At 40.3% G+C, this 26,452-nt stretch overlaps 2 protein-coding genes across 4 annotated transcripts; both read left to right on the forward strand.

Annotated features, from left to right (window-relative positions):
• Positions 1-929: 929 nt before the first annotated feature.
• On the forward strand, positions 930-10,907 carry LOC129855840 (T-cell ecto-ADP-ribosyltransferase 1-like). Of its 2 annotated transcripts, none has more exons than XM_055923900.1 (4): positions 930-1,162; positions 4,855-4,942; positions 7,204-7,910; positions 9,771-10,907. In XM_055923900.1, the coding sequence occupies exons 2-4, from the start codon at positions 4,883-4,885 to the stop codon at positions 9,898-9,900; spliced, it is 897 nt and encodes a 298-aa protein (XP_055779875.1). In that variant the 5' UTR covers positions 930-1,162; positions 4,855-4,882; the 3' UTR covers positions 9,901-10,907. The 2 variants fall into 2 exon arrangements, with proteins under 2 accessions (XP_055779875.1, XP_055779876.1); XM_055923901.1 differs by lacking the exon at positions 930-1,162 and adding an exon at positions 3,964-4,408.
• Positions 10,908-12,340: 1,433 nt separating this feature from the next.
• LOC129855834 (endonuclease domain-containing 1 protein-like) lies at positions 12,341-25,987 on the forward strand. 2 transcript variants are annotated; one of them, XM_055923888.1, is made up of 3 exons: positions 12,341-12,400; positions 24,450-24,818; positions 25,150-25,987. In XM_055923888.1, exons 2-3 carry the CDS (start codon positions 24,459-24,461, stop codon positions 25,732-25,734), a joined length of 945 nt encoding a protein of 314 aa, XP_055779863.1. In that variant the 5' UTR covers positions 12,341-12,400; positions 24,450-24,458; the 3' UTR covers positions 25,735-25,987. The 2 variants fall into 2 exon arrangements, with proteins under 2 accessions (XP_055779863.1, XP_055779862.1); XM_055923887.1 differs by lacking the exon at positions 12,341-12,400 and adding an exon at positions 23,727-23,831.
• The last annotated feature ends 465 nt before the right edge of the window (positions 25,988-26,452 follow it).

The following is a 26,452-nucleotide window of genomic DNA, read 5'->3' on the forward strand; positions in this document are numbered from 1 at the left end:
AAGTCAAAACTGTAACTCGCCCACTCAGGAATATTCACTGTCTTCTTGGTAAGCAATTTAAGTGTAGATCTGGCCTTGTGTTTTAGCTTATTGTCCTGCTGAAAGGTGAATTCATCTCCCAGTGTCTGGTGGAAAGCAGACTGAACCAGGTTTTCCTCTAGGATTTTGCCTTTGCTTAGCTCCATTCCGTTTCTTTTTTATCCTGAAAAGCTCGCCAGTCCTTAATGATTACAAGCATACCCATAACATTAAAATATGGAGAGTAGTACTTACTTACTTGTGTTGTATTGGGTGTTCCCCAAACATAACAATTTGTGTTCAGGACAAAAATGTAATTGCTTTGCCACATTTTTTGCAGTATTACTTTAGTGCTTTGTTGAAAACAGGATCCATGTTTTGGAATATTTTTTATTCGGTACAGGCTTCTTTCTTTTCACTCTGTCAATTAGGTTAGTATTGTGGAGTAACTAAAATGTTGTTGATCCATCCTCAGTTTCCTCCTATCACATCCATTAAACTATATAACTGTTTTAAAGTCACCATTGGCCTCATGCTGAAATCCCTGAGTGGTTTCCTTCCTTCTACGGCAAATGAGTTAGGAAGGACGCCTGTATCTTTGTAGTGACCGCTTGTATGGATACGCCATCCAAAGTGTATTTCATAACTTCACCATGCTCAAACGGATATTCATTGTCTGCTTATTTTTTAAATATTTTTTTTACCTATCTACCAATAGATGCCCTTCTTTGCAAGACATTGGAAAACCTCCCTGGTCTTTGTCAGGGATGCAAACTAGTCACCTTTCGGCGAAATTCGACGTTTTTAAACCAAAATAGGTGACCTACGTAATTCGTGTAGATCCGATGAGAACGGTTTGGGGGTGGGTTTGGATCACTACTGACGAAGGCTGAGCCAATCGTTAAATAACAGCAGAATGCAGCGCAGCACGCTACTGAAGAAAGAGGAGACAACCAACTTACTAGTTACAGCATCAGCGCGCCTCTGGAAAGTCAGCTTGTCAGTTACAGCAGCACGTCCCCTGAACGATAACGAAGAGGTAACTTTAGGTGAGAAGCCTGACCACGGAGACCGGGGTGAGAAGGTGATGAAGCGTACTTCATGAGCTGTAACTGAAAAACGACTGGCTTTTGGAAAGTTTGAGGTGAGGGAGAAACTGGTGAACAACTATTAGCACTGTTAAGTATCTTGCTAGCTGGACCCGTTAGCTAGCCAGAGAAATGTTGGGCAACATTAGCCAACTTATCTGATAAATAATTGAGTTTATGGTGTGATAATTAGCTTGCTAATAAATTTAAACAGCTAACATCGTGTGAGCTAACATTAGTAACCTAACCAATTCGCTATAGTATTAACTGGTATACGACTCCTTGCCGTTGTGCCGAACCCCCCCCCCCTGCCAGAATTCTCCCCACCCTTCTAATTTCCTTACATTTTGTGGCTAGAGTCTAATACTTTCCGTGGCACACATCAGAGTCAAATACTTTCAATAGAACAAACTTCACGTCAGGATAGGCAACCGAAATGAATAATTAATGTATCTGTGTTATATTAAACATAGAGGTTCGGGCGACATAGGCAGCCACCCAGGGCGGCATCAAGGGGGCGCCCCCGAAAGCGGGCGCTGAAGGGCGGGTTCGCCTAGGGTGCCATACAAGCTAGAACCGCCACAGTGTAGCCCAAATATATAGTTTTTGTTGTGTTGAATTTGACAGTAACATGTGTGAGTGAGGGGGGATTATACTTTTTTTTTACTCGGTGAACATTATTTTTGCACACATGTAGCCTTGTGCACTTGATCGATGTCTATAGTAGCCACTATAATAGAGCAAAAATAGAATGCCTGTTTGTTTCATTCTATTTTTACTTTAAGATTTTCCCAAGTGCAATATTTATGTGTGGTCACAAGCGTTCTATTATAAAGGCTATAATGGCTAACTGCAATATTAATGTGTTGTTTTTTTTCAAGTGTCATTTGCAGTAAAGTCTTGGCAACAAATAACATTGGATTGCTTTCTTTACATTTTTTAACTGTGAGTTAGGTTCACATGAACCACTTTCTATTTTACACACAGAGACTGATCATGTAGATCATATTCTTTGTTGTTTAATTAGTTAAAACCTGCATTTCCCCCTAGCAGGGATTTTTTGCATGTTTGAATGCAACAACAAAAAAGTGTCACCTTTTTGGGACCTCACCAGTTTGCATCCCTGCTTTGTGGTTGAATCTGTGTTTGAACTTTCCAGCTCGACTGAGGGATAATTGTATGTGTGGAATACAGAGATGAGTTAGTCATTAAAAAATCATGTTAAACACTATTGTTGCACACAGAGAAAGTCCATGTAACTTATTATATGACTTGGGTACGTGGGACGGTAGCGTCCCACCTGGCCAACATCCAGTGAAATTGCAGAGCGCGAAATTCAAAAATACTAAATTCAAATATTTAACATTCTTGAAAATATGTGTTATACATCAAAATAAAGCTTAACTTCTTGTTAATCCAGCCGCTGTGTCAGATTTCAAAAAGGCTTTACAGCGAAAGCATATCATGAGTTTATCTGAGGACAGCGCCCAGCACACAAAACATTACATACAGTTACCAAACAAGTAGATTAGTCGTCAAAGTCAGAAATAGCAATAAAATGAATCACTTACCTTTGATGATCTTCATATGGTTGCACTCATAAGACTCCCAATTACACAATAAATGTTTGTTTTGTTTGATAAAGTCCCTCTTTATATCCAAATACCTCAGTTTTGTTGGCACGTTTTGTTCAGTAATCCAATGGCTCAAAGGCAGTCACAACAGGCAGATGAAAAATCCAAATAGTACCGGTAAAGTTCGTAGAAACATGTCAAACGATGTTTATAATCAATCCTCAGGTTGTTTTTAGTCATAATAATCAATAATATTTCAACCGGACAATAGCTTCGTCAATATAAAAGGAAAACAAGAAAGGCGCACTCTCGGCCGTGCGCAGCAAACAGGTCTGGGTACTTCCCAGGGTCCACTCACTCAGAGTGGTCTTACTCCCTTATTTTTCAGAATACAAGCCTGAAACAATTTCTAAAGACTGTTGACATCTAGTGGAAGCCATAGGAAGTGCAATTTGAGTCCTAAGTCATTGGATACTGTATTCAATAGAAAACTACAAACATAAAAAAATCCAGTTTTGGAAACGTTAGCCGTTAGAGTGTTTTCTATCCAAATCTACCAATTATATGCATATCCTAGCTTCTGGGCCTGAGTAACATGCAGTTTACTTTGGGCACGCTTTTCATCCGGAGGTGAAAATAGTGCCTCCTACCCTAGAGAGGTTAAGGACATTTTTACCTCTGAACTTATTTAGGCATGCCATAACAAAAGGGTTGAATATTTATTTTATTTTTGTATTAATTTTATAATTTTTTTTAATCAAAAAACACAATTCCACTTTGCCATTATGGGGGGATTGTGTGTAGGCCCGTGACCAAAAAATCTAAATTTAATACATTTTAAATTCAGGCTATAACACAACAAAATTTGGAAAAAGTCAACCATTCTGAAGGCATCTGTAATTGAGGCCACATGCTGCGCTTTCTCTCCAAACCAATTCAGATAAAACAACAGCCTACTCATTGTAGCCTACTCCTCATTTCGTTAACTTTTATTTCCATATTTCTTTTCCAACTTGCATTGCATCAGTGAACTCTCACTCCACTTGCTTGACATTGAGCCTCTTTGCCACTTTGATTGGCAAACATAAACAAAAAGCTACACACCTGAAGGTTCTGGTTGGCTACTGGTCTTTTTATGGGGCGCACGTGCACTTCATAGAAACTACATTAAAGAGTTGAACTTTTATTAAATGAATCATTTGAAATGTCATGGCATATCCGGGTATGCAACAATGTCACATGGGGGGGGGGTCCCTAGACCAAGTTTGTGAAACACTGGAGAATAAAAGGGCTCCATACCAAGCCACGATCAGTATGCAAATGTGGAACGTTGCAGACAGAAATGCCATAGCATCACAGGAAGCTGCTGAGGTGAGGACGGCTCATAATAATGGCTGGAATGCGGTGAATGGTATCAAACGCATTAAAATCATGTATTTGATGTGTTCGATAGCATTCCATTAATTCCGTTCCAGCCATTACTATGAGCCTGTCCTCCCCAATTAAGGTATTACTGGCAGACTGTCATAGATAGAGATGCCTCGATTCATGATTCAGTCGAACAACTCCGTCGATTCTATTTAATTTCCATCTACTCTAATAAAAACCAAAACTGACTTGTAAAATATGTAATGCATATTGTAGCCCTATGCAGTGCCATTGTTACACAACTCTTATCTGTCCAACTATGTTTGTTCATTACATTTAGAGCACCACACGACTTTGAAGGTATGTGTCCAAATCTTATCTTTCATGTATTATTTTGATTGTCCCATGTTATGCTTGTTAGGTGTTAGGGCCTTTTATAACAGCGAATTGTAGGCCTATAGTTTGAGTGATTAATGGTATAACTTACTCAATTAAAACAGCTGTAGGCTACTTACACTTAAGTCTAGGAACATACCACACTGAAAATATCTATGTAGTAGATACGTCAACTTTCAGAATGATACCTGTGAGAAGGGGTACTATTTGTGAAGTTAAACATTGCCTGGACATGTTGTTATGAAAGACCCCTAAATGTTGTAAAACATACAGTAAAATTGTGTCTGTGTAAATTTAAGATTCTTGTTTGCTATTTATAACCTCACAATGTAATTTATTCTTAATTGCATTTTGTTTCTCATCTCTGATCTGTCCCATCTCCTCTCAATCCCTCATTCATTGGTCACCAGAACACACAAGGCAGCCATTGCTGGGAAAATGCAGGGCCAGAGAGAGAAGACATTCATATTGATCCTCGTTGCTGCGCTCTCTCACAGGGTAAGAGTTTTGACCAAACACATTTTTTGGGGTCATAAGATTGAAATGATAGAACCTAGATGTGGAAAAAGTATCCGATTGTCATACTTGAGTAAAAGTATAGATACCCTACCGTTCAAATGTTTGGGGTCACTTAGAAACATGAAATTAGTTGCAAAATGAAAAGGAAATATAGTCAACACGTTGACAAGGTTATAAATAATGATTTTTTATTGAAATAATAATTGTGTCCTTCAAACTTTGCTTTTGTCAAATAACCCTCCATTTGCAGCAATTCTAGCTGTGCAGACATTCAGCATTCTAGTTGTCAATTTGTTGAGATAATCTGAAGAGATTTCCCCTCATGCTTCCTGAAGCACCTCCCACAAGTTGGATTGGCTTGTTGGGCACTTCTTACGTACCATACGGTCAAGCTGCTCCCACAACAACTCAATAGGGTTGAGATCCCACTTTACCACCACCAAAGTGTCCCCAGACCATCACATCGCCTCCACCATGCTTGACAGATGGCGTCAAGCACTTCTCCCGCATCTTTTAATTTTTTCTGCGTCTCACGAATGTTCTTCTTTGTGATCCGAACACCTCAAACGTAGATTTGTCTGTCCGTAACACTTTTTTCCAGTGTCTGTTAATTTGCCCATCTTTTCTTTTTATTGGCCAGTCTGACATATGGCTTTTTCTTTGCAACTCTGCCTAGAAGGCCTGGCATCTCGGTGTCACCTCTTCACTGTTGACATGGAGAGTGGTGTTTTGCGGGTAGTATTTAATGAAGCTGCCAGTTGAGGACTTGTGAAGCGTCTGTTTTTCAAACTAGACACTAATGTACTTGTCCTCTTGCTCAGTTGTGCACCGGGGCCTCCCACTCCTCTTTCTATTCTGGTTAGAGACAGTTTGCGATGTTCTGTGAAGGGAGTAGTACACAGCGTTGTATGAGATCTTCAGTTTCTTGGCAATTTCTTGCATGGAATTGCCTTCATTTCTCAGAACAAGAATAGACTGACAAGTTTCAGAAGAAAGTTATTTGTTTCTGGCCATTTTGAGCCTGTAATCGAACCACAAATGCTGAATCTCCAGGTTCTCAACTAGTCTTAAGATGGACAGTTTTATTGCTTCTTTAATCAGCATACACCAGTTTTCAGCTGTGCTTACAGAATTGCAAAAGGGTTTTCTAATGATCAATTAGCCTTTTAAAATGATAAACTTGGATTAGCTAACACAACGTGCCATTGGAACACAAGAGTGATGGTTGCTGATAACGGGCCTCTATACCTTATGTAGATATTCCATAACAAATCAGCCGTTTCCAGCTACAATAGTCATTTACAACATTAACAATGTCTACACTGTATTTCTGATCAATTTTATGTTATTTTAATGGACAAAAAAATTGCTTTTCTTTCAAAAACAAGGACATTTCTAAGTGACCCCAAACTTTTGAACGGTAGTGTACCTTAATAGAAAGTTACTCAAGTAAAAGTGAATGTCACCCAGTAAAATACTACTTGAGTAAAAAATCATTTGGTTTTAAATATACTTAAGTATCAAAAGTAAATGTAATTGCTAAAATATTCTTAAGTATCAAAAGTAGAAGTAAAAGTATAAATAATAAATTCCTTATATTAAGCAAAACAGACAGTACCATTTTCTTGTTTTTAAAATGTATTTATAGCCAGGGGCACACTCCAACACTCAAACATTATTTGCAAAAGATGCATTTGTGTTTAGTGAGTCCGCCTGACAATAGGCAGTAGGGATGACCACGAGTTCTCTTGATAAGTGCTTGAATTTCACAATTTTCCTGTCCTGCTAAGCATTCAAAATGTACTTTTGGTTGTCAGGGAAAATATATGCAGTAAAAAGTACAATATTTTCTATAGGAATGTAGTGAAGTAAAAGTAGTTAAAAATGTAAAAAGTAAAGTACAGATACCCCAAAAAACTACTTAAGTAGTACTTTAAAGTACTTTTTAAAAAGTACTTTACACCACTGATTGAACCAGCCATACTGTAAGGACATACTTCTGGGCCGGTTTCCCAGATCCAGAGTGAGCCTATTCCTGGACTCTCCATTGAGCATGATTTTTAGTTAAGGACTAGGTTTTACTCTGGGTCTGGGAAACTGGCCTTGATGTACTTCATTTGAAAAATGCTTGAATTTGAACTTGGCAAATTAGTATTGTATTGTCATAAAATATTGAGTGCTATAAATTGTTACACTGCTACCTGTATTAAAAAAGGTAGCAATTCTCTTTACTATTACAGGTGACTCAGGCAAAGGTAATGGACATGGTTCCTAATGCCGTGGATGACCAGTACACTCACTGTCGGGAGCAGATGTTGAAGAAGGTTGTGGAAGGGGGTCTGCTGGAAGAAGAACTGAAAGGCAGTATAGAGTATAGTTCTGCCTGGCAGGCAAAGCAGTGTACAAAATTTATCCCGGGAGGCGTCAAGCAACACACAGATGCATTGGTGGCTTATGGACATGGGGGAAATGTGTTCAGAAAGATTTTCAACCAAGCAGTGGAGACTCAGGGTGGGAATGTCACTGTCTATAACGGCAACTTCCGGTTCAAATCCCTCCACTTCCTTCTAATGGATGCCATGAGGCTTTTGAAGACAGAGAACTGCCAAACTGTGTTTCGTGGCCCAAGCAAAGAGTATGAGGCACAAGTAGGGTCAGAAGTGCGATTTGGGAGGTTTACCACAACCAAGGCCAAACGTTCCGACGCGGAGGAAGCTGCTTCAGACAGTGGGATCCTTTTCAACATTATTTCCTGCACTGTAGTCAACATTGATGAGTACAGTTGTGTCTCAGACAGCATTGATCAGCTGATATCCCCAGCAGAGGTGTTTAGGGTGGCTGAGGTAAACAATGTAAGAAATAAAGATCACGAGTACAGAGAGATCGTTTTGACAAGTTCAAGGACTCACAGCATTGACAGCATCCACGACTGTTACCTCTTCCCCAGGTGAGGACATGTTATGTAAGCGAAAAGATATGACAACATTAGACTACCAAACAGGTGTAGACGATAGAGGTCGGCCGATTATGATTTTTCAACGCCGATACCAATACTGATTATTGGAGGGCCAAAAAAGCCGATACCGATTAATCGGCCAATTAATTAATTTTTTAAATTTGTAATAATGACAATTACAACAATACTGAATGAACACTTATTTTAACTTAATATAATACATCAATAAAATAAATTTAGCCTCAAATAAATAATGAAACATGTTCAATTTGGTTCAAATAATGCAAAAAAAAAAAGTGTTGGAGAAGAAAGTAAAAGTGCAATATGTGCCATGTAAGAAAGCTAACGTTTAAGTTCCTTGCTCAGAACATGAGAACATATGAAAGCTGGTGGTTCCTTTTAACATGAGTCTTCAATATTCCCAGCAAAGAAGTTTTAGGATGTAGTTATTATAGGAATTATAGGACTATTTCTCTCAATACCATTTGTATTTCATTAACCTTTGACTATTGGATGTTCTTATAGGCACTTTAGTATTGCCAGTGTAACAGTATAGCTTCCGTCCCTCTCCTCACTCCTACCTGGGCTCGAACCAGGAACACATCGACAACAGCCACCCTCGAAGCAGCGTTACCCATGCAGAGCAAGGGGAACAACCACTCCAAGTCTCAAAGCGAGTGACGTTTGAAACGCTATTAGCACGCACCCCGCTAACTAGCTAGCCATTTCACATCGGTTACACCAGCCTAATCTCGGGAGTTGATAGGCTTGAAGTCATAAACAGCGCAATGCTTGAAGCACAACGAAGAGCTGCTGGCAAAACGCACTAAAGTGCTGTTTGAATGAATGAATGCTTACAAGCCTGCTGCTGCCTAGTCAGCCTGCTCTATCAAATCATAGACTTAGTTATAACATAATAACACACAGAAATACGAGCCTTAGGTCATTAATATGGTCGAATCCGGAAACTATCATCTCGAAAACAAGACGTTTATTCTTTCAGTGAAATATGGAACCGTTCCGTATTTTATCTAACGGGTAGCATCCATAAGTCTAAATATTCCTGTTACATTGCACAACCGTCAATGTTATGTCATAATTAGGTAAAATTCTGGCAAATTAGGCGGCCCAAACTGTTGCATATACACTGACTGCGTGCAATGAACGCAAGAGAAGTAACCCAATTTCACCTGGTTAATATTGCCTGCTAACCTGGATTTCTTTTAGCTAAAAATGCAGGTTTAAAAATATATACTTATCTGTATTGATTTTAAGAAAGGCATTGATGTTTATGGTTAGGTACACATTGGAACAATGATACGCACCGCATCGATTATATGCAACGCAGGACACGCTAGATAAACTAGTGATATCATCAACCATGTGTAGTTAACTAGTGATTATGATTGATTGATTGTTTTTTATAAGATAAGTTTAATGCTAGCTAGCAACTTACCTTGGCTTACTGCATTCGCGTAACAGGTAGGCTCCTCGTGGAGTGCAATGTAATCAGGTGGTTAGAGCGTTGGACTAGTTAACTGTAAGGTTGCAAGATTGAATCCCCCGAGCTGACAAGGTAAAAATCTGTCGTTCTGCCCCTGAACGAGGCAGTTAACCCACCGTTCCTAGGCCGTCATTGAAAATAAGAATGTGTTCTTAACTGACTTGCCTAGTTAATCTTTATTTAAATAAAGGTGTAAAAAAAAATCGGCCAAAACGGTGTCCAAAAATACCGGCCATCCCGATTAATCGGTCGACCTCTAGTAGACGACACAAGAGTCAAGTGGTTTTAAAATGTCTACCTTATTCTTTGGAGAATGAACGTCTGTCTTTGTCTGTTTGGCTCACCAGATCTACAAGTACGAATCCTCCATCAATCATCCCCAAAGGCTCCTCTACTCAATGGCTTGGCAGTAGCCTGTCTGTTCTTGTGGTTGTATCTCTCTCTATCTCCCTGATCACCAGGACTGATCATCTCTGATAAACTAAAGTGTTGAATGATAATAGATGTGGTAAAGAAGTCAATGGAACGCAGACCGTGGGGGATAGAAGGACGCACATTCAACCAATCTGATCTAACAAAATAGATATTTGTCAAATTATCATTTTTTATGTATTGTAACATGCCTTGAATGTGCTTACTAAAGTTTGATTTGGATATGTCTGTTTTCACGGCATAACATTTAGAAATAGTCCCTTTCAGGTTTAGTAGAAGTGACTGCTAAAGGCTAACTCCCATTCGTATAGACTGGTAGCATAGCTAGCATAGAGAAATCGATGGTGGTAGTAAGTCGTTTTTTAACTGTAATGCAGTTTCTTGGTGATGATGACATCAACATGTATTCGGGTTGACATCCATACCAGCATTATTCTCAGATTTTTACCTCAACATAGGGTGAAACACACAAACAATAGCCTAAATGTAGGCTAATTTTGCTGGTGGCCATTGAGGAGATTCTGAATCTTTTCCCCACGACATCTTTTCCCCCATGCGTTTCCATGGCATTTTCATTGTTTTGGTTGAGTTCCAATGAACTCTTCACTGCATCTATTGATAAGGACAAACACACACACACAGACACACACTTGCATGTATGTAATATCAGTGCACACAGACACAGATATTCATCAAATGTGACAAAGCGCCAACCTGTCAAACCCCTCTTAGCATAATGATATTCTCTTGAAAAATGTATTTCTTTGCATTTTATTGTTTCTGTAAAAAAAAAAAAACGTTTTAAACATTTACAAAACATTTTTGTAAAACGTAGAAAATACGTTTTAAACATTGTGGTATGCATTTAGCACATATTTTGGTATCACAACAATTGACTGTGGGTGGTGTCCAGTTTTCATAGATGTAATTTAATTTCCCTCTTGTTTTGTTATCGAATAAAGAAACAAGTTGAGCATTTTTGAGCGTTGTATAGGACACCTTTTGCATCTACGCATTGAGATGGGGTGGGAGGGAGTGATTTAATTATCTAAACATTTAATAAATCAAAGTAGTAAGCTTTTCCAGCTGGAAATGACTTTACAAACATTGGGGTGATAAGCATGTACATTGAATTAATGATGTAAGGCTCATAACCTGACAGTCCAGACAAACAGTATGTATGACCTCGTAATATTTAGGTTGTGTAATATGTCTGAGGGGAAATGACTCATACCTATGAGGGATGTGGACAGAGAGTGCCCTTTCTCCAAGCTCAAGCCATGCTTAAAATCACAGTAGCAGTAGCCTTTAGGTCTTAGTTACAAAGTTTTCGCACTGACTCAATCACAGCTGGAGCAACACATGTTTTGGCTAATATTTCCTGGAACCTGCATGTTGTGCCGGCTTTTGTTCCAGCCCAGCACCAGCTCATAAAACCCTTGATTTATTTGAATCAGATGTTTTAGTACTGTTGACTCCAATGCTTCCCACAGTTGTGTCAAGTTAGCTGGATGTCAATTAGGTAGTGGACCATTCTTGATATACATGGGAAACTGCTGAATGTGAAAAACCCAGCAGCGTTGCAGTTCTTGACACCCTCAAACTGGTGCGCCTGGCACCTACTACCAAACCCCGTTCAATTGCATTTAAATATTTTGTCTTGCCCATTCACCCTCTGAATGGCACACATACACAATCCATGTCTCAATTGTCTTAAGGATCAAAAATCCTTCTTTAACCTGTCTTCTCCGCTTCATCTACACTGGTTGAAGTGGATTTAACATGTGACATCAATAAGGCATCATAGCTTTCACCTGGATTCAACTGTTCACGCTATGTCATGGAAAGAGCAGGTGTTCCTAATGTTTTGTGCACTTAGTGTACAATACAAACCTTGCCACTCTATACCAAAACAACAGCCTACCTTTTGGTTGCTCGTTGTAGCCTACTCCTTCTCATTTCGTTAACTTTTATTTCCATATTTTTTTCCCAATGTGCATTGCATCAGTGAACTCTCACTCCACTTGCTTGACAATGAGGGTCTTTGCCACTTTGATTGGCCAACACAAACAACAAGCTTCACCCCTGAAGGCTTCTGGTTGGCTACTGGTCTTTTTGGGGGAGCGCACGTGCACTTCATAAAAACGACATTATTAAATGAATCATTTGAAATGTCATGGCATATCCGGGTATGTAACAATGTCACATGGATTTTTAATTTAGAAAAGTTTTGAAGTGTTAAAAAGACGCCTGTATATTTTTTATGTTGAAAAAAATGAAAAATCACACAAGTATTCAAATACTAACGTTCGTTCGGATATTCGAATAACAGTGCACATCCCTAGCAGAAAAATAAACGTTTTTTTTTGCATAGAATTAAGCAGAAAGATTATGGCTCTAGATTTTGCAAGACAAAGTGTGTGCGTGTGTGAGAGAGAAAGAGATGATGTACAGTATCTAGAGAGTAACAGGAAGTGTTTTCTCTGATGCTACAGACCTCTGAAGGAGTGAGACAATTCAACGGACTGTTAAACAAGTTCAGAAGGTGAGACTGAAAATCTAGCAAATTATTATTTGGATATTCAATTTCTTATGGTTATTTACAAATCGATGCAATAGCCCAAAGTTCTCTGTATCGAGCACAGGAAAAAACTCTCAAACAAGGAAATGAAATAGGCTAGTGGCAACTTAATTAAGAAACAATACTAATGTGTCATGCAATCAAGGTATGCATTTAAGGAAATATACTGCTAAAGTATATGGTCACAAATTAACAATATATTTGCAGTGTGTATGTATGATTATAGGATAATCAAACGGTCACGTCTGCTCCCGCTCTTCCCTTCGCCAGATTACCCTGCAGCACACGCTCCTGCCATCTATCACCCACACCTGCCTTCCCTCGTTACTTGCATCAGCATTATTGGACTCACCTGGACTCACTTATGTCCTGTTAATTTCCTCCCCTATTATTGTCAGTTCCCTAGCTCTGTTACCAGCTGCTTCATTGTATTGTTTTTGTCCTTGTATTTGTTTCTGACGCTGTTCCTGTCTCGTCTCTGTCCGTTATAATTAAATGTTTTACTCCCCGTACCTACTTCGTCTCTCCAGGGTCATTCCGCGTGACACATACAGCAACATGATCATTTAGCAACCTTTGACAAGAAATAAGAAGCAGGAAGTCAACCTCTAGATGGTGTAGACTACAGTAAACAGGGACTATAATGTTTCAGGAATTTGGGTGGTTTTCATAACCTGATTTGAGTTGATTCTACTATACAGTTATAATGTAAAGGTAACATTGCAATATATGTTCATCCGTGATGTTTTTCTCCACAGTGGCACAGCATGGTGACTCTGTCCCTCGGTCTCCTCTCCTTGTTGGGGGTCAGAGGGGAAATGGCTCCAAATTTCGACAACTGCAAAGATACTTTCTTCAGAAATAGCTCCAGTGTCCGGTCGGAAAGTAGCTCTCCCCACTCCGCTCGAGCCCAACACACAGGGCTTAGCGAATCCTGCGCCATGCATCTCTGCTTAAAATGCTTCCTCTCCTGCATATATCTGTCAGAGAAACGGTAACCGCTATTACTTTGCCACTCTGTATGACCGTGGCAGGAGGATCCCTCTGTACTCTGCCTATGAAATGGATATCGAAGGGGTCCCTGGTAGAGGGCTCCATAGTTTATTATGAACCCCAGGTTTGCATTTTACATTTTCATTATCACCTTTTTTGAATGTCCTATAAATTCAGTGCAGCAGCCATTAATGTGACTGGCACAACTACAGAATGATGCAACAAATTAGTGTAGTTTAAATATTTACAGTAGAACAGGACATTAGCTGTGGAGCAGGTTAAACGATTGAATTCATGCAAGAAGTACTAGAAGGTACTATTTTGTACATTGTAATTTCTGACTAAATAGCAGTAGCCTAGAATACCAGTAATATACACTGCTCAAAAAAATAAAGGGAACACTTAAACAACACAATGTAACTCCAAGTCAATCACACTTTTGTGAAATCAAACTGTCCACTTAGGAAGCAACACTGATTGACAATACATTTCACATGCTGTTGTGCAAATGGAATAGACAAAAGGTGGAAATTATAGGCAATTAGCAAGACACCCCCAATAAAGGAGTGGTTCTGCAGGTGGTGACCACAGACCACTTCTCAGTTCCTATGCTTCCTGGCTGATGTTTTGGTCACTTTTGAATGCTGGCGGTGCTTTCACTCTAGTGGTAGCATGAGACGGAGTCTACAACCCACACAAGTGGCTCAGGTAGTGCAGCTCATCCAGGATGGCACATCAATGCGAGCTGTGGCAAGAAGGTTTGCTGTGTCTGTCAGCGTAGTGTCCAGAGCATGGAGGGGCTACCAGGAGACAGGCCAGTACATCAGGAGACGTGTAGGAGGGCAACAACCCAGCAGCAGGACTGCTACCTCCGCCTTTGTGCAAGGAGGAGCACTGCCAGAGCCCTGCAAAATGACCTCCAGCAGGCCACAAATGTGCATGTGTCTGCTCAAACGGTCAGAAACAGACTCCATGAGGGCCCGAAAAAGCTGGGCTGGAGTCAGGCTCTCGATGACAACTTTGGCTCGTATGACCGCGGGCACCTAAACACTGCAGGACACCATGAAGGAGAAGCCTCCAAAGCCACCATGACTCATACCAACGTAGCTCCGCAAGACAGGATGATGAACACCGGGCCATGGAAGAGGTATGAGAAGAAGCTTAAGGATGTTTTGAGTGTAGGCTGTAGTAAGATGTGTGGTAACTGGTGTTCCCAAGCAGCATGTGGGTAGACCAGAACCAGCAAGTCAATGTTCCGAGTTACTACTGGAATGCTTACTGCTGCGCTGACAAGAACCGCAACCCTCATGTCTGGAGGTGCCTTGAGAAATAACACAGCTCAGGGTGTTAGAGATTATATTAACTCTGAGACTGTGCTTAGAGGGCTACTAAGTGTTGGCAACAATTTCATATTCCATTATGATCTGGTATAATTTTAAATTAATTCTTAGATTCATACATGGATTGGCTGTGGGTCCCCAAGGAGAGGTTTGAAAACCCCTGACGTTAGCTACATCAGAATTTTTTAACAAATCCCTGACCATAAATATATAAATATTATCTTATTGATCAAATTTGTGGTTAAAATGTATTACAATTTCAAAACGTATCCTTTGTGGTAATTATTCGTAAAGCGTATATTTGCTTCTTTGGTCACACACACAGAGTTGTGCAATCACCTCTTTGTGAATGCTTGTTGCTATGAATCTATAACCCAATAAAGCTTGTTTTGTGAAAGTAGGAAATGTGTACATCGACATATTACAGAACCATGTTTTACATGCTGGTGATGAACCTGTTGGTATTTTATGTCTAAAAAGATCGGATGAAGGCAGCAATACTGTCGGTGGAGATTTCTTTGGTCGCGGTACCATCTAGTGGTCTATAAAGAGCATAAACTGGGAAGGAGATAAAAGTGCCACGGTCAGTTGCAGACATAAACGTCATAGAGATGTGGTGATTCGTGACTCAGTCGATTCTATTTCATTCCCATCTACTCTGATAAAAAAAACTAATTGGATTGGTAAAATATGTAATGCATATTGTAGCTCTAAGCCGTGCCATTGTTACACAACTCTTATCTGTCCAACTCCCAGAGTCTGACTCTGTATCATTGTTCATTACATTTTGATTTATTGTACCATGGTAAAACACCAAAACCATTGCAAGGGTTGGTGAATCTGCACTAGGCCCAATGCCAACCCAAACTTTTATTTGATTTTTGTACCTTTATTTTAACAGGGAAGACATATAGAAACCTAGGCGTCTTTTACAAATGTGCCCTGTATATACAACATAAATATATACTTTATACCCAAACGAATATATAGATATACATTAACCTTTTGATACAGGATGCAGTGATGAGTATCAAAACTGTCATCTGTAACAAAACGAAGGGCACTATGGGAGATGGCATCCAAAGGTTTAAGAGTAGCAGCAGCTGATAACTAATATCACCATAATCAAGAACAGATCAAAAGGTTGACTGAATAATCTGCTTCCTACTGCTTAGAGAAAGGAACGGTCTGTTTCTGTAGAAAAATCTTAGCTTCTAAACCAGCTCATCTATTACTGAACAAAAATATAAAGGAGGTTGGTGGCTCCTTAATTGGGGACGACGGGCTCATGTTAATGGCTGGAGCGGAATTAGTGGAATGGTATCAAATACAACAAACACATGGTTTCCATGTGTTTGATGCCAGTCCATTCGCTCTGTCTTCCCCTCAGCAGCCTCCACTGAAACGCACCATGCAAAGTGTTGGTCCCATGTATTGTGAGCTGAAATAAAAGATCCCAGAAATGTTCCCTATGCACAAAAAGCTTATTTCTCTAAAATTTGTTTACATCCCTGTTAGTGAGCATTTCTTCTTTCCAAGATAATCCATCCAACTGACAGATGTGTCATATCAAGAAGGTGATTAAACAGCATGATCATTACACAGGTGCATTCACCTTGTGCTGGGGACACAAATATTTGCAGTTTTGTCACACAACACAATGCCACAGATGTCTAAAATGTTGATGGAGGTTCCAATTGGCATGCCAATTGCAGGAATGTCCACCAAAGCTGTTGCCAGAAAATTGAATATTGAAAATGTTCATATTTCTACCATAAGCCGCCTCCAACGTCATTTTAGAGAATTTGGCAGTATGTCCAACCTGCCTCACAACTGCTGATCACATGTATGGCGACGTGTGGGCGAGCGGTTTGCTGATGTCAAAGTTGTGAACAGAGTACCCCATGAGGCAAATGGTGGTCACACTAGATACTGACTGGTTTTCTGATCCATGCCCACACTTTTTTTTAAGGTATCTTTATTCCCAGTCATGTGAAATCCATAGATTAGGACCTAATGAATTAAATTAAATTAACTGATTTCCTTATATGAACTGTATCTCAGTAAAATCGTTGGAATTGTTGCATGTTGTGTTTATAGTTTTGGTCAGTATAACTGACCTGTGACTTCTGTGCGATGACAAGACTGGTGTGTTAGTCCTCTGAGGTAAAGCCTAGGCATTAACCTTAGACACACCTCTTCAGATCTCAGGCAAGGTTACTCATCACATAAGTGTGGTTTACTAAAACACGTTAGTTTCATATACCCTAGTGCAACATACAACTTGTTCATGGTCCCTGAAACTACTGAATCCTGAACACGTACGTTATTTCTAGACTTTAAAAACAATGCTTTTCCTTTGTTTTGTTTTAATCACTAGGGCCAGGTGTGGATCAACGGTTTCAACCTGGGCCGCTACTGACCCGCGGCCCACAGCCCACAGTTCACCTTGTACATGAACTGTGTACTTGTAGCATCATGAGCACTGCCGCGCCCAACAATGGAGCTGGACCCATGCACCCCCTGGGACATGTACCGTGGAGTTCACCAACAACTCGTTCCTGAACGCCATTGTTAAATCTGACCACAAACACCAGAGGGCGCTGTTACATAAAGATCTCTTATGATGAGCGCTGATCAAAAATATACATTTTTACATTTACGTCATTTAGCAGACGCTCTTATCCAGAGCGACTTACAGTAGAGTTCATACATTTTATTACATTTTTTTTTTACATACTGAGACAAGGATATCCCTACCGGCCAAACGCTCCCTAACCCGGACGACGCTATGCCAATTGTGCGTCGCCCCACGGACCTCCCGGTTGCGGCCGGCTGCGACAGAGCCTGGGCGCGAACCCAGAGACTCTGGTGGCGCAGCTAGCACTGCGATGCAGTGCCCTAGACCACTGCGCCACCCGGGAGGTGGCGCATATACTTACGGTATTTATCTGGAACACAGGTCGGTGGCACCTTAATTGGGGAGAATGGGCTTGTGGTAATTACTGGAGCGGAATCAGTGGAATGGTATGAAATACATCAAACATCAAACACTCCGTTCCACCCATTATTATGAGCCGTCCTCCCCTCAGCAGCCTCCACTGATCTGAAAGTGATCTATTTTGCACTGATCTTTTAAAAATCAAAGAGTAATGTTCGTAATTTAATCACGGGTGACTGTACCTTTAACATGACCTTTATATAGTGTCTTAAAACCGGATATGACTTTGTTCACATGAGCATCTCTATTCAAAGGGAATTAAGTATGTGTCATTTGTACAGTATGTATGTCTTTTTGGAAATGGAATCAAGTTCACGAAGGAAAATTACTCATTTAGAAGAGCTATGAACTTGAGTAAGACTCTAAATATAAGTTGAGGTCAGTGGTGCTCAAATCATGAGCCTGGAGGTTTTATTTTTATGTCAAGGCACTATACAACCCAAAATACGCCTTTTAAAGGCACTTTCTCCGATGTTCACTGAGATCACATTCATGGTAACGCTGGCATGTCTGCTCAAGTGTAAATTACCTTTAAAAGTATCTTATAGTGCGCTGCGCTATAGAGCGCCTTGAGTTAAATCCTGCCCTATATTGTGAATTGGGGAACATGGTTGAGAAGGATGTGTGCCAAATGATCTGTACCTTATTGTGTGCCACCTAACTGCAGGGATATTATGTTTTCATTGATTTCTGTAATGAACCATTTGGTGGGTCTTGTAAATGAATAGTTCTTGTGTTCAACTGAAAACCTGATATGCTTCCTTTTAACAATTAGATTATTTCAAATACTTTGGGATTTCCTTGTATCTTGGTTGTTATCATTTTTGTTCATGTGTTGTTTAATGTGCAGGCACAAACCATGCTGTACTTTTTGATTTATAAATGTTTTAATAAAATTTGGTAAATGAAATATGATAATGTCATAGTACCGCACAGATCTCAAGTTAGGATTTGAAATACAACCCTACATTAAATCAATCCAAATTTTAAACCCAACTATGGAACAATGAAAAGATGAACACAGGAGAGGAGTATATACAGCAGCAACATTATACACCCATTATTCATTCCAGAAGCCTCTGTTGTGGCCAACAGCCTCTATAAGCCTGCTCTGTAATATCTCTTTGGAGGGGTAGATGGGCAGCTGCAACAGAGAGTGACAGGTCAGCGCCTCTGGGAAATGCTGTTGGGAGGAGTTGAGAAGGGTTTCGACCCTCATCCTGATCTGGTTCATACCCAGGATGGGCACACGATCACAGCCAGTCAGGAACACTGAAGGGGCAAAGGTGGTAAAAGGGAGAGGGCAGTGAATGACAGAACAGAACTTTATTCTCAGTAGCCTATGTTATTGGTTCATCTGTTACAATGAAAATGTTCCATACTTACACAGGAATGCTTTCTTTTGATCCTCTGTCAGTTCCTCAAACACCTCCCAGAATGTGACGATGTTGGGATGCCCAGCATGGTACTCTCCTTCATACACAGTGTTCTAGTTTGGGGGGAAATGCCCTCAATATGTTGAAGCAATAGACAGGTAACACCATTCAAACTACTTGTCAAATCAATGTATCAAAACAACATTTTAGTTAGGTTTCAGAACATGTTCACCATGAATCCCAAATCAACCCCAGGACACTTGTTTTTTAGGCTCCATCTTGCCCTCTGATAGGCTACGTGACATTTCTGCCATATATTATATAGTTTTATACAACGGGTGATTTGGAATTCCCATTGTTAGCCAGACGAAAGCTATCTAATGACAACATTGTGGTATACCATAGAGCCAATGGGACTCAACACGCTTTCATCAATGCTGCCCCGTCTGTGCAAGGTTTAACAGTTTGTTCAAAAGCTTGGCTGCTATACAGTCATATGAATAGAATCATTGTCATATTGTTATTATTAATCGCTCGCTCGCTCTCTCTAGGAGGCCGGCACATCCCGTAGGTATACCAACCACTGCATCAAGATGACTACCATCCAGGAGCTCTCTGATGCAGGTCTGGAGGCCAGAGAGATCAAGGCTGTGAGCGGCCACAGGGCCTAAAGCTCTCTTAGGAGCTATTGGAATCCATCCACGGAAAAGGAGATGGAGTAACATCCTAACAACTAGCTGCGTGCGACTACAAGGCAGTTGTTCCTGTGAAATGGCGCCCAGCTGCGCTTGAGACCCCGGGGTTAGACAGCTACTTCATTAATTGCACACTGAATGGAAATGTGCAATTCAATGTGTATCATAAATAAATAGCTGTCCATGTTGTGAACATCGGGGGGAAAATGGTGTGGTGTTTGATCCTTGGGTCACAGGTGCGTAGAATATGTTTCCTTGTCAAAATCACAGACAGGGCCTTCTTCCACACCCCAATGTGCTTGGTCATGAGAGAGGGCTTCAATAAGGACCAGCAGTCACCGACAGGACATGATAACACACAGATTACTTTCTCAAACTATTTTGTGGGGGTAAAGAATTTGGTCTACTTCACAATCATTCCAGGGGCAACACGAGAGTGTACACATTTAGTTTTAGCCCAGGAATACCACACTCAATAAAAATAATCACTGGTTTTGCCTAGTCTAAATCTGCCAGACAGCGAATGAACAAGGACAACAGAAGTTGGCAACAGCACAAACAGATTTACGACTACGTTATTGTTGATTAGTTGAATTTGGGGTGACACACTTTAAACATTTTAAATGGACGGCAACATTACCGAGGACCTGCAGCTTGTCGGGGTGCAGTCTGAGGACAGCAGCAAATCAAATCAAAGTTTATTTCTCACGTGCGCCGAATACAACAAGTGGAGACCTTACAGTGAAATGCTTACTTACAGGCTCTAACCAATAGTGCGAGAAAAAAATATGTGTGTGTGTGTATAGGTGTGTGGAGATAAGTAAAGAAATAAAACAACAGTAAAAAGACATTTGAAAATAACAGTAGTGAGGCTATATACAGACACCGGTTAGTCAGACTGATTAAGGTAGCATGTACATGTAGATATGGTTAATGTGACTATGCATATATGATGAACAGACAGTAGCAGTAGTGTAAAAAGATGGGTTGGCAGGTGGTGGGACACAATGCAGATAGCCCGGTTAGCCAAGCACTGGTTGGTCGGGCCAATTGAGGTAGTATGTACATGAATGTATAGTTAAAGTGACTATGCATATATGATGAACAGAGAGTAGCAGCAGCGTAAAAGAAGGGTTCGGTGAGATCTGTCCATCTGTGCTGTTTGCGAAGGACCCTCAGGAGCTCGGGGAGAACCAGGTAGACCCTCAAGCCCTCCACTCCAATGGGCTCCTCATACAGGGAGGGAAGCAGTGTGTGCTGGACAACAGCTTCAACCTAGTGCAATGAAAGAGGTGTGTGAATCGTCCCTCGTTCAAATGATAATGACAACATTTTAGAAGTATGTCAGCAATTCAATGTGCAATCAACGATACATGTCAGAATACGGTTACATATCAATTTACAGTGGGGCAAAAAAGTATTTAGTCAGCCACCAATTGTGCAAGTTCTCTCACTTAAAAAGATGAGAGAGGCCTGTAATTCTCATCATAGGTACACTTCAACTATGACAGACAAAATGAGGGGAAAAAATCCAGAAAATCACATTGTAGGATTTTTTATGAATTTATTTGCAAATTATGGTGGAAAATAAGTATTTGGTCAATAACAAAAGTTTATCTCAATACTTTGTTATATACCCCTTGTTTGCAATGACAGAGGTCAAACGTTTTCTGTAAGTCTTCACACACTGTTGCTGGTATTTTGGCCCATTCCTCCATGCAGATCTCCTCTAGAGCAATGATGTTTTGGGGCTGTTGCTGGGCAACACAGACTTTCAACTCCCTCCAAAGATTTTCTATGGGGTTGAGATCTGGAGACTGGCTAGGCCACTCCAGGACCTTGAAATGCTTCTTACAAAGCCACTCCTTCGTTGCCCGGGCAGTGTGTTTGGGATCATTGTCATGCTGAAAGACCCAGCCACGTTTCATCTTCAATGCCCTTGCTGATGGAAGGAGGTTTTCACTCAAAATCTCACGATACATGGCCCCATTCATTCTTTCCTTTACACGGATCAGTCGTCCAGGTCCCTTTACAGAAAAACATCCCCAAAGCATGATGTTTCCACCCCCATGCTTCACAGTAGTTATGGTGTTCTTTGGATGCAACTCAGCATTCTTTGTCCTCCAAACACGACGAGTTGAGTTTTTACCAAAAAGTTATATTTTGGTTTCATCTGACCATATGACATTCTCCCAATCTTCTTCTGGATCATCCAAATGCTCTCTAGCAAACTTCAGACGGGCCTGGACATGTACTGGCTTAAGCAGGGGGACACGTCTGGCACTGCAGGATTTGAGTCCCTGGCGGCGTAGTGTGTTACTGATGGTAGGCTTTGTTACTTTGGTCCCAGCTCTCTGCAGATCATTCACTGGGTCCCCCTGTGTGGTTCAGGGATTTTTGCTCACCGTTCTTGTGATCATTTTGACCCCACGGTGTGAGATCTTGCGTGGAGCCCCAGATCGAGGGAGATTATCAGTGGTCTTGTATGTCTTCCATTTCCTAATACTTGCTCCCACAGTTGATTTCTTCAAACCAAGCTGCTTACCTATTGCAGATTCAGTCTTCCCAGCCTGGTGCAGGTCTACAATTTTGTTTCTGGTGTCCTTTGACAATCCTTTGGTCTTGGCCTTGGCCATAGTGGAGTTTTGAGTATAACTGTTTGAGGTTGTGGACAGGTGTCTTTTATACTGATAACAAGTTCAAACAGGTGCCATTAATACAGGTAACGAGTGGAGGACAGAGGAGCCTCTTAAAGAAGAAGTTACAGGTCTGTGAGAGCCAGAAATCTTGCTTGTTTGTAGGTGACCAAATACTTATTTTCCACCATAATTTGCAAATAAATTCATTAAAAATCCTACAATGTGATTTTCTGGAGAATTTTTTTTCTCATTTTGTCTGTCATAGTTGAAGTGTACCCATGATGAAAATTACAGGCCTCTCTCATCTTTTTAAGTGGGAGAACTTGCACAATTAGTGGCTGACTAAATACTTTTTTGCCCCACTGTATATATATTTAAAAAAAACGGCAGATTAATCGGCATCGGCCTTTTTTGTCCTCCAATAATCGGTATCGGTATCGGCGTTGAAAAATCATAATCGGTCGACCTCTAATTTTTACCTCTGAACTTATTTAGGTGTGCCATAACAAAGGGTTTGAATATTTATTGCCATTTTGTATTAATTTATATATATAATATATATAAAAACACAATTCAACTTTGATGTTAGGGTTATTGTGTGTAGGCCAGTGATCTAAATTTAATGGATTTTAAATTCAGGCTGTAACACAACAACATTTGGAAAAAGTCAAAGGGTGTGAACAATTCTGAAGGAACCGTACTGTAATTGAGGCCACAGGATCCGCTTTCTCTCCAAACCAATTCAGATAAAACAACAGTTTTGGTTGCTCGTTGTAGCCTACTCCTTCTCATTTCATTAACTTTTCATTAACTTTTATTTCCACCTGAAGGCTTCTGGTTGGCTACTGGTCTTTTTATGGGGCGCACGTGCACTTCATAAAAACTACATTAAAGAGTCAAACTTTTATTAAATGAATCATTTGAAATGTCATGGCATAACTGGGTATGTAACAATGTCACATGGATATTTTAATTTAATTCAGAAAAAAGCCTTTTCAGGGTTAAAATAGTCATATACATTTTTGTATTAAAAAATATATATTAAAACAAGTAATCGATTACTAACGTCCATTCGGATATTTGATAACCGTGCACATCCCGAGCAGAAAAATATAGATATTTATGACATAGAATTAGGCATAATGATTATGGATCTAGATTGCAAGAAAAAGTGTGAGTGAGTGAGTGAGTGAGAGAGAGAGAGAGAGAGAGAGAGGAGAGAGAGAGAGAGAGAGAGAGAGAGAGAGAGATGATGTACAGTATATAGAGAGTAACAGGACGTGTTTTCTCTGATGCTACAGACCTCTGAAGGAGTGAGACAATTCAAAGGACTGTTAAACAAGTTCAAAAGGTGAGATTGAAAATCTAACAAATTATTTGGATATTCAATTTCTTATGGTTATTTCGAAAATTGATGCAATAGCGCAAAGTTCTCTGTATCGAGCACAGCAAAAACTATTTCATACAAGGAAATGAAATAGGCTAGTGGCAGCTTTAAGAAACAATACTAATGTGTCATGCAATCAAGATATGTACTTAAGGAAATATACTGCTATTCTTATCTGTATTTTTTGAAACTGCACTGTCAGTTAGTGGCTCGTAAGTAAGCATTTCACTGTAAGGTCTACTACACCTGTTGTATTCGGCGCATGTGACTAATACAATTTGATTTGATGTTCAAAACTATCTTCTGACATATTAACAATATGTTTGGAGTGTATATGATTATAGCATAATTAACCTTACAGCAACACGATCATTTAGCAACCTTTAACCAGCAATGAGAAGCAGGAAGTCAACCTCTAGATGGTGGGCAACTACAGTAAACAGGAACTATAATGTTCCAGGAACTTGGGTGGTTTTCATAACCTGACTTGAGTTGATTCTAGTGACTAATTGTGAGCTTACACAGTCATAATGTAAAGGTAACATTGCAATATAGGTTAATCTGTGACGTTTTTCTCCACAGGGGCACAGCATGGTGACTCTGTCCCTCTTGTCCCTCTGTCTCCTCTCCTTGTTGGGGGTCAGAGGGGAAGTGGCTCCAAATTTCGACAACTGCAAAGCTTCTTTCTTCAAAATGACACCAGTTACCGGTCTGAATATAGCTCTCCCCACTCCGATCGAGCCCGACACACAGGGCTTAGTGAATCCTGCGAAATGTCTCTCTGCTTACAATGCTGCCTCTCCTGCATACATCTGTCAGAGAAACGGTAACAACTATTACTTTGCCACTCTGTATGACCATGGCAGGAGGATCCCTCTGTACTCTGCCTATCAAATGGATATCGAAGGGGTCCCTGGCAGAGAGGGGTCCATAGTTTATTATGAACCCCAGGTTTGCATATTTCATTTTCATTATCACCTTTTTTAAATGTCCAATACATTCAGTGCAGCAGCCATTTAATGTGACTGGCACCACTACAGAATGATGCAACACATTAGTGTAGTTCAAATATTTGCAGTAGAACAGGACATTAGCTGTAGAGCAGGTTAGAAAATGATTGTATTCATGCAATAAGCACTAGAAGGTACTATTTCATATATTGTAATTTCAGACTAAATAGCAGTAGCCTAGAATACCAGTAATAATAACAATGAGTTGTATTTGACTGCTACCACAAAGCTTGAAGTGGAGTGGCTAATTTGTACATATTTGTATTTTTCAGCTTGTGCATCCTGACCTACCACCACAGCAAATGGATAAGAAAGGATCCTTGAGTGAGATCAAGAAATACAATCAAAACAATGAATGCTTAGAACGCTCTCCACAATACCGACAGAACTACAAGCTGGGCTGGAGTCAGGCTCTCGATGACAACTTTGGCTCGTATGACCGCGGGCACCTAAACCCCGCAGGACACCATAAAGAAGATGCATCCAAAGCCACCATGACCCATACCAACGTAGCTCCGCAAGATGGGAAGATGAACAAGGGGCCGTGGAACCTGTACGAGAAGAAGCTGAAGGATGTTTTGAGTGCAGGCTGTAGTAAGATGTATGTGGTGACTGGGGTGGTCCCAGGTGACACGTGGGTAGACCAGAACAAGCGAGTCAATGTTCCGAGTCACTACTGGAATGCCTACTGCTGCACCGACAACAACGACAAACCTCTCAGGTCTGGAGGTGCCTTGGGTCCTAACACAGCTCTCAGTGTTGTTACAGAGTATAACTCTGTTACAGACATTGAGACTGAGCTTAGAGGGCTTCTGAAAGTTGGCAACAATTTCAACATTTTTATTGGCTGTGCCTGAGAAGAAGTTTGAAAACCCCTAATTTAGGCTACATCAAAAATTTTAAACATATCCCTGACCATAAATATTGTCCTATTGATCAAATGTGTTGAAAAAGTGTATTACAATTTCAAAACGTATCCTTTGTAGTAATTATTCTTAAAGCGTATATTTGCTTCTTTGGTCACACACAGAGTTGTGCAATCACCTCTTTGTGAATGCTTGTTGCTATGAATCTATAACCCAATAAAGCTTGTTTTGTGAAAGTAGGAAATGTGTACATCGACATATTACAGAACCATTTGTACATGCTGTTGATGAACCTGTTGGTGTTTATTGTCTAAAAAGATCGAATGAAGGCAGCAATACTGTCGGTGGAGATTTCTTTGGTCGCGGTACCCTCTAGTGGTCTATAAAGAGCATAAACTGGGAAGGAGATAAAAGTGCCACGGTCAGTTGCAGACATAAACGTCATAGAGCTGTGGTGATTCATGACTCTGTCGAACAACTCAGTTGATTCTTTTTCATTCCCATCTACTCTGATAAAAACCAAATCGGATTGGTAAAATATGTCATGTATATTGTAGCTCTAAGCCGTGCCATTGTTACACAACTCTTATCTGTCCAACTTCCAGAGTCTGACTCTGTATCTTTGTTCATTAGATTTTGATTTATTGTACCATGGTAAAACATCAAAACCATTGCAAGGGTTGGTGAATCTGCACTAGGCCCAATGCCA

This window comes from Salvelinus fontinalis, chromosome 5 (assembly GCF_029448725.1).
Source record: "Salvelinus fontinalis isolate EN_2023a chromosome 5, ASM2944872v1, whole genome shotgun sequence".
Taxonomy (NCBI): Eukaryota; Metazoa; Chordata; class Actinopteri; order Salmoniformes; family Salmonidae; genus Salvelinus; species Salvelinus fontinalis.

Excerpts from the sequence above, each read along its gene's own strand:
- LOC129855840 (XM_055923900.1), top strand. The coding sequence starts at position 4,883 with ATGCAGGGCCAGAGAGAGAAGACATTCATATTGATCCTCGTTGCTGCG. Across the intron at positions 4,943-7,203 it reads TTGCTGCGCTCTCTCACAGG|GTGACTCAGGCAAAGGTAAT; the intron begins GTAAGAGTTTTG and ends TTACTATTACAG. Across the intron at positions 7,911-9,770 it reads GACTGTTACCTCTTCCCCAG|ATCTACAAGTACGAATCCTC; the intron begins GTGAGGACATGT and ends TTGGCTCACCAG.
- LOC129855834 (XM_055923888.1), top strand. The coding sequence starts at position 24,459 with ATGGTGACTCTGTCCCTCTTGTCCCTCTGTCTCCTCTCCTTGTTGGGG. Across the intron at positions 24,819-25,149 it reads TAGTTTATTATGAACCCCAG|CTTGTGCATCCTGACCTACC; the intron begins GTTTGCATATTT and ends TGTATTTTTCAG.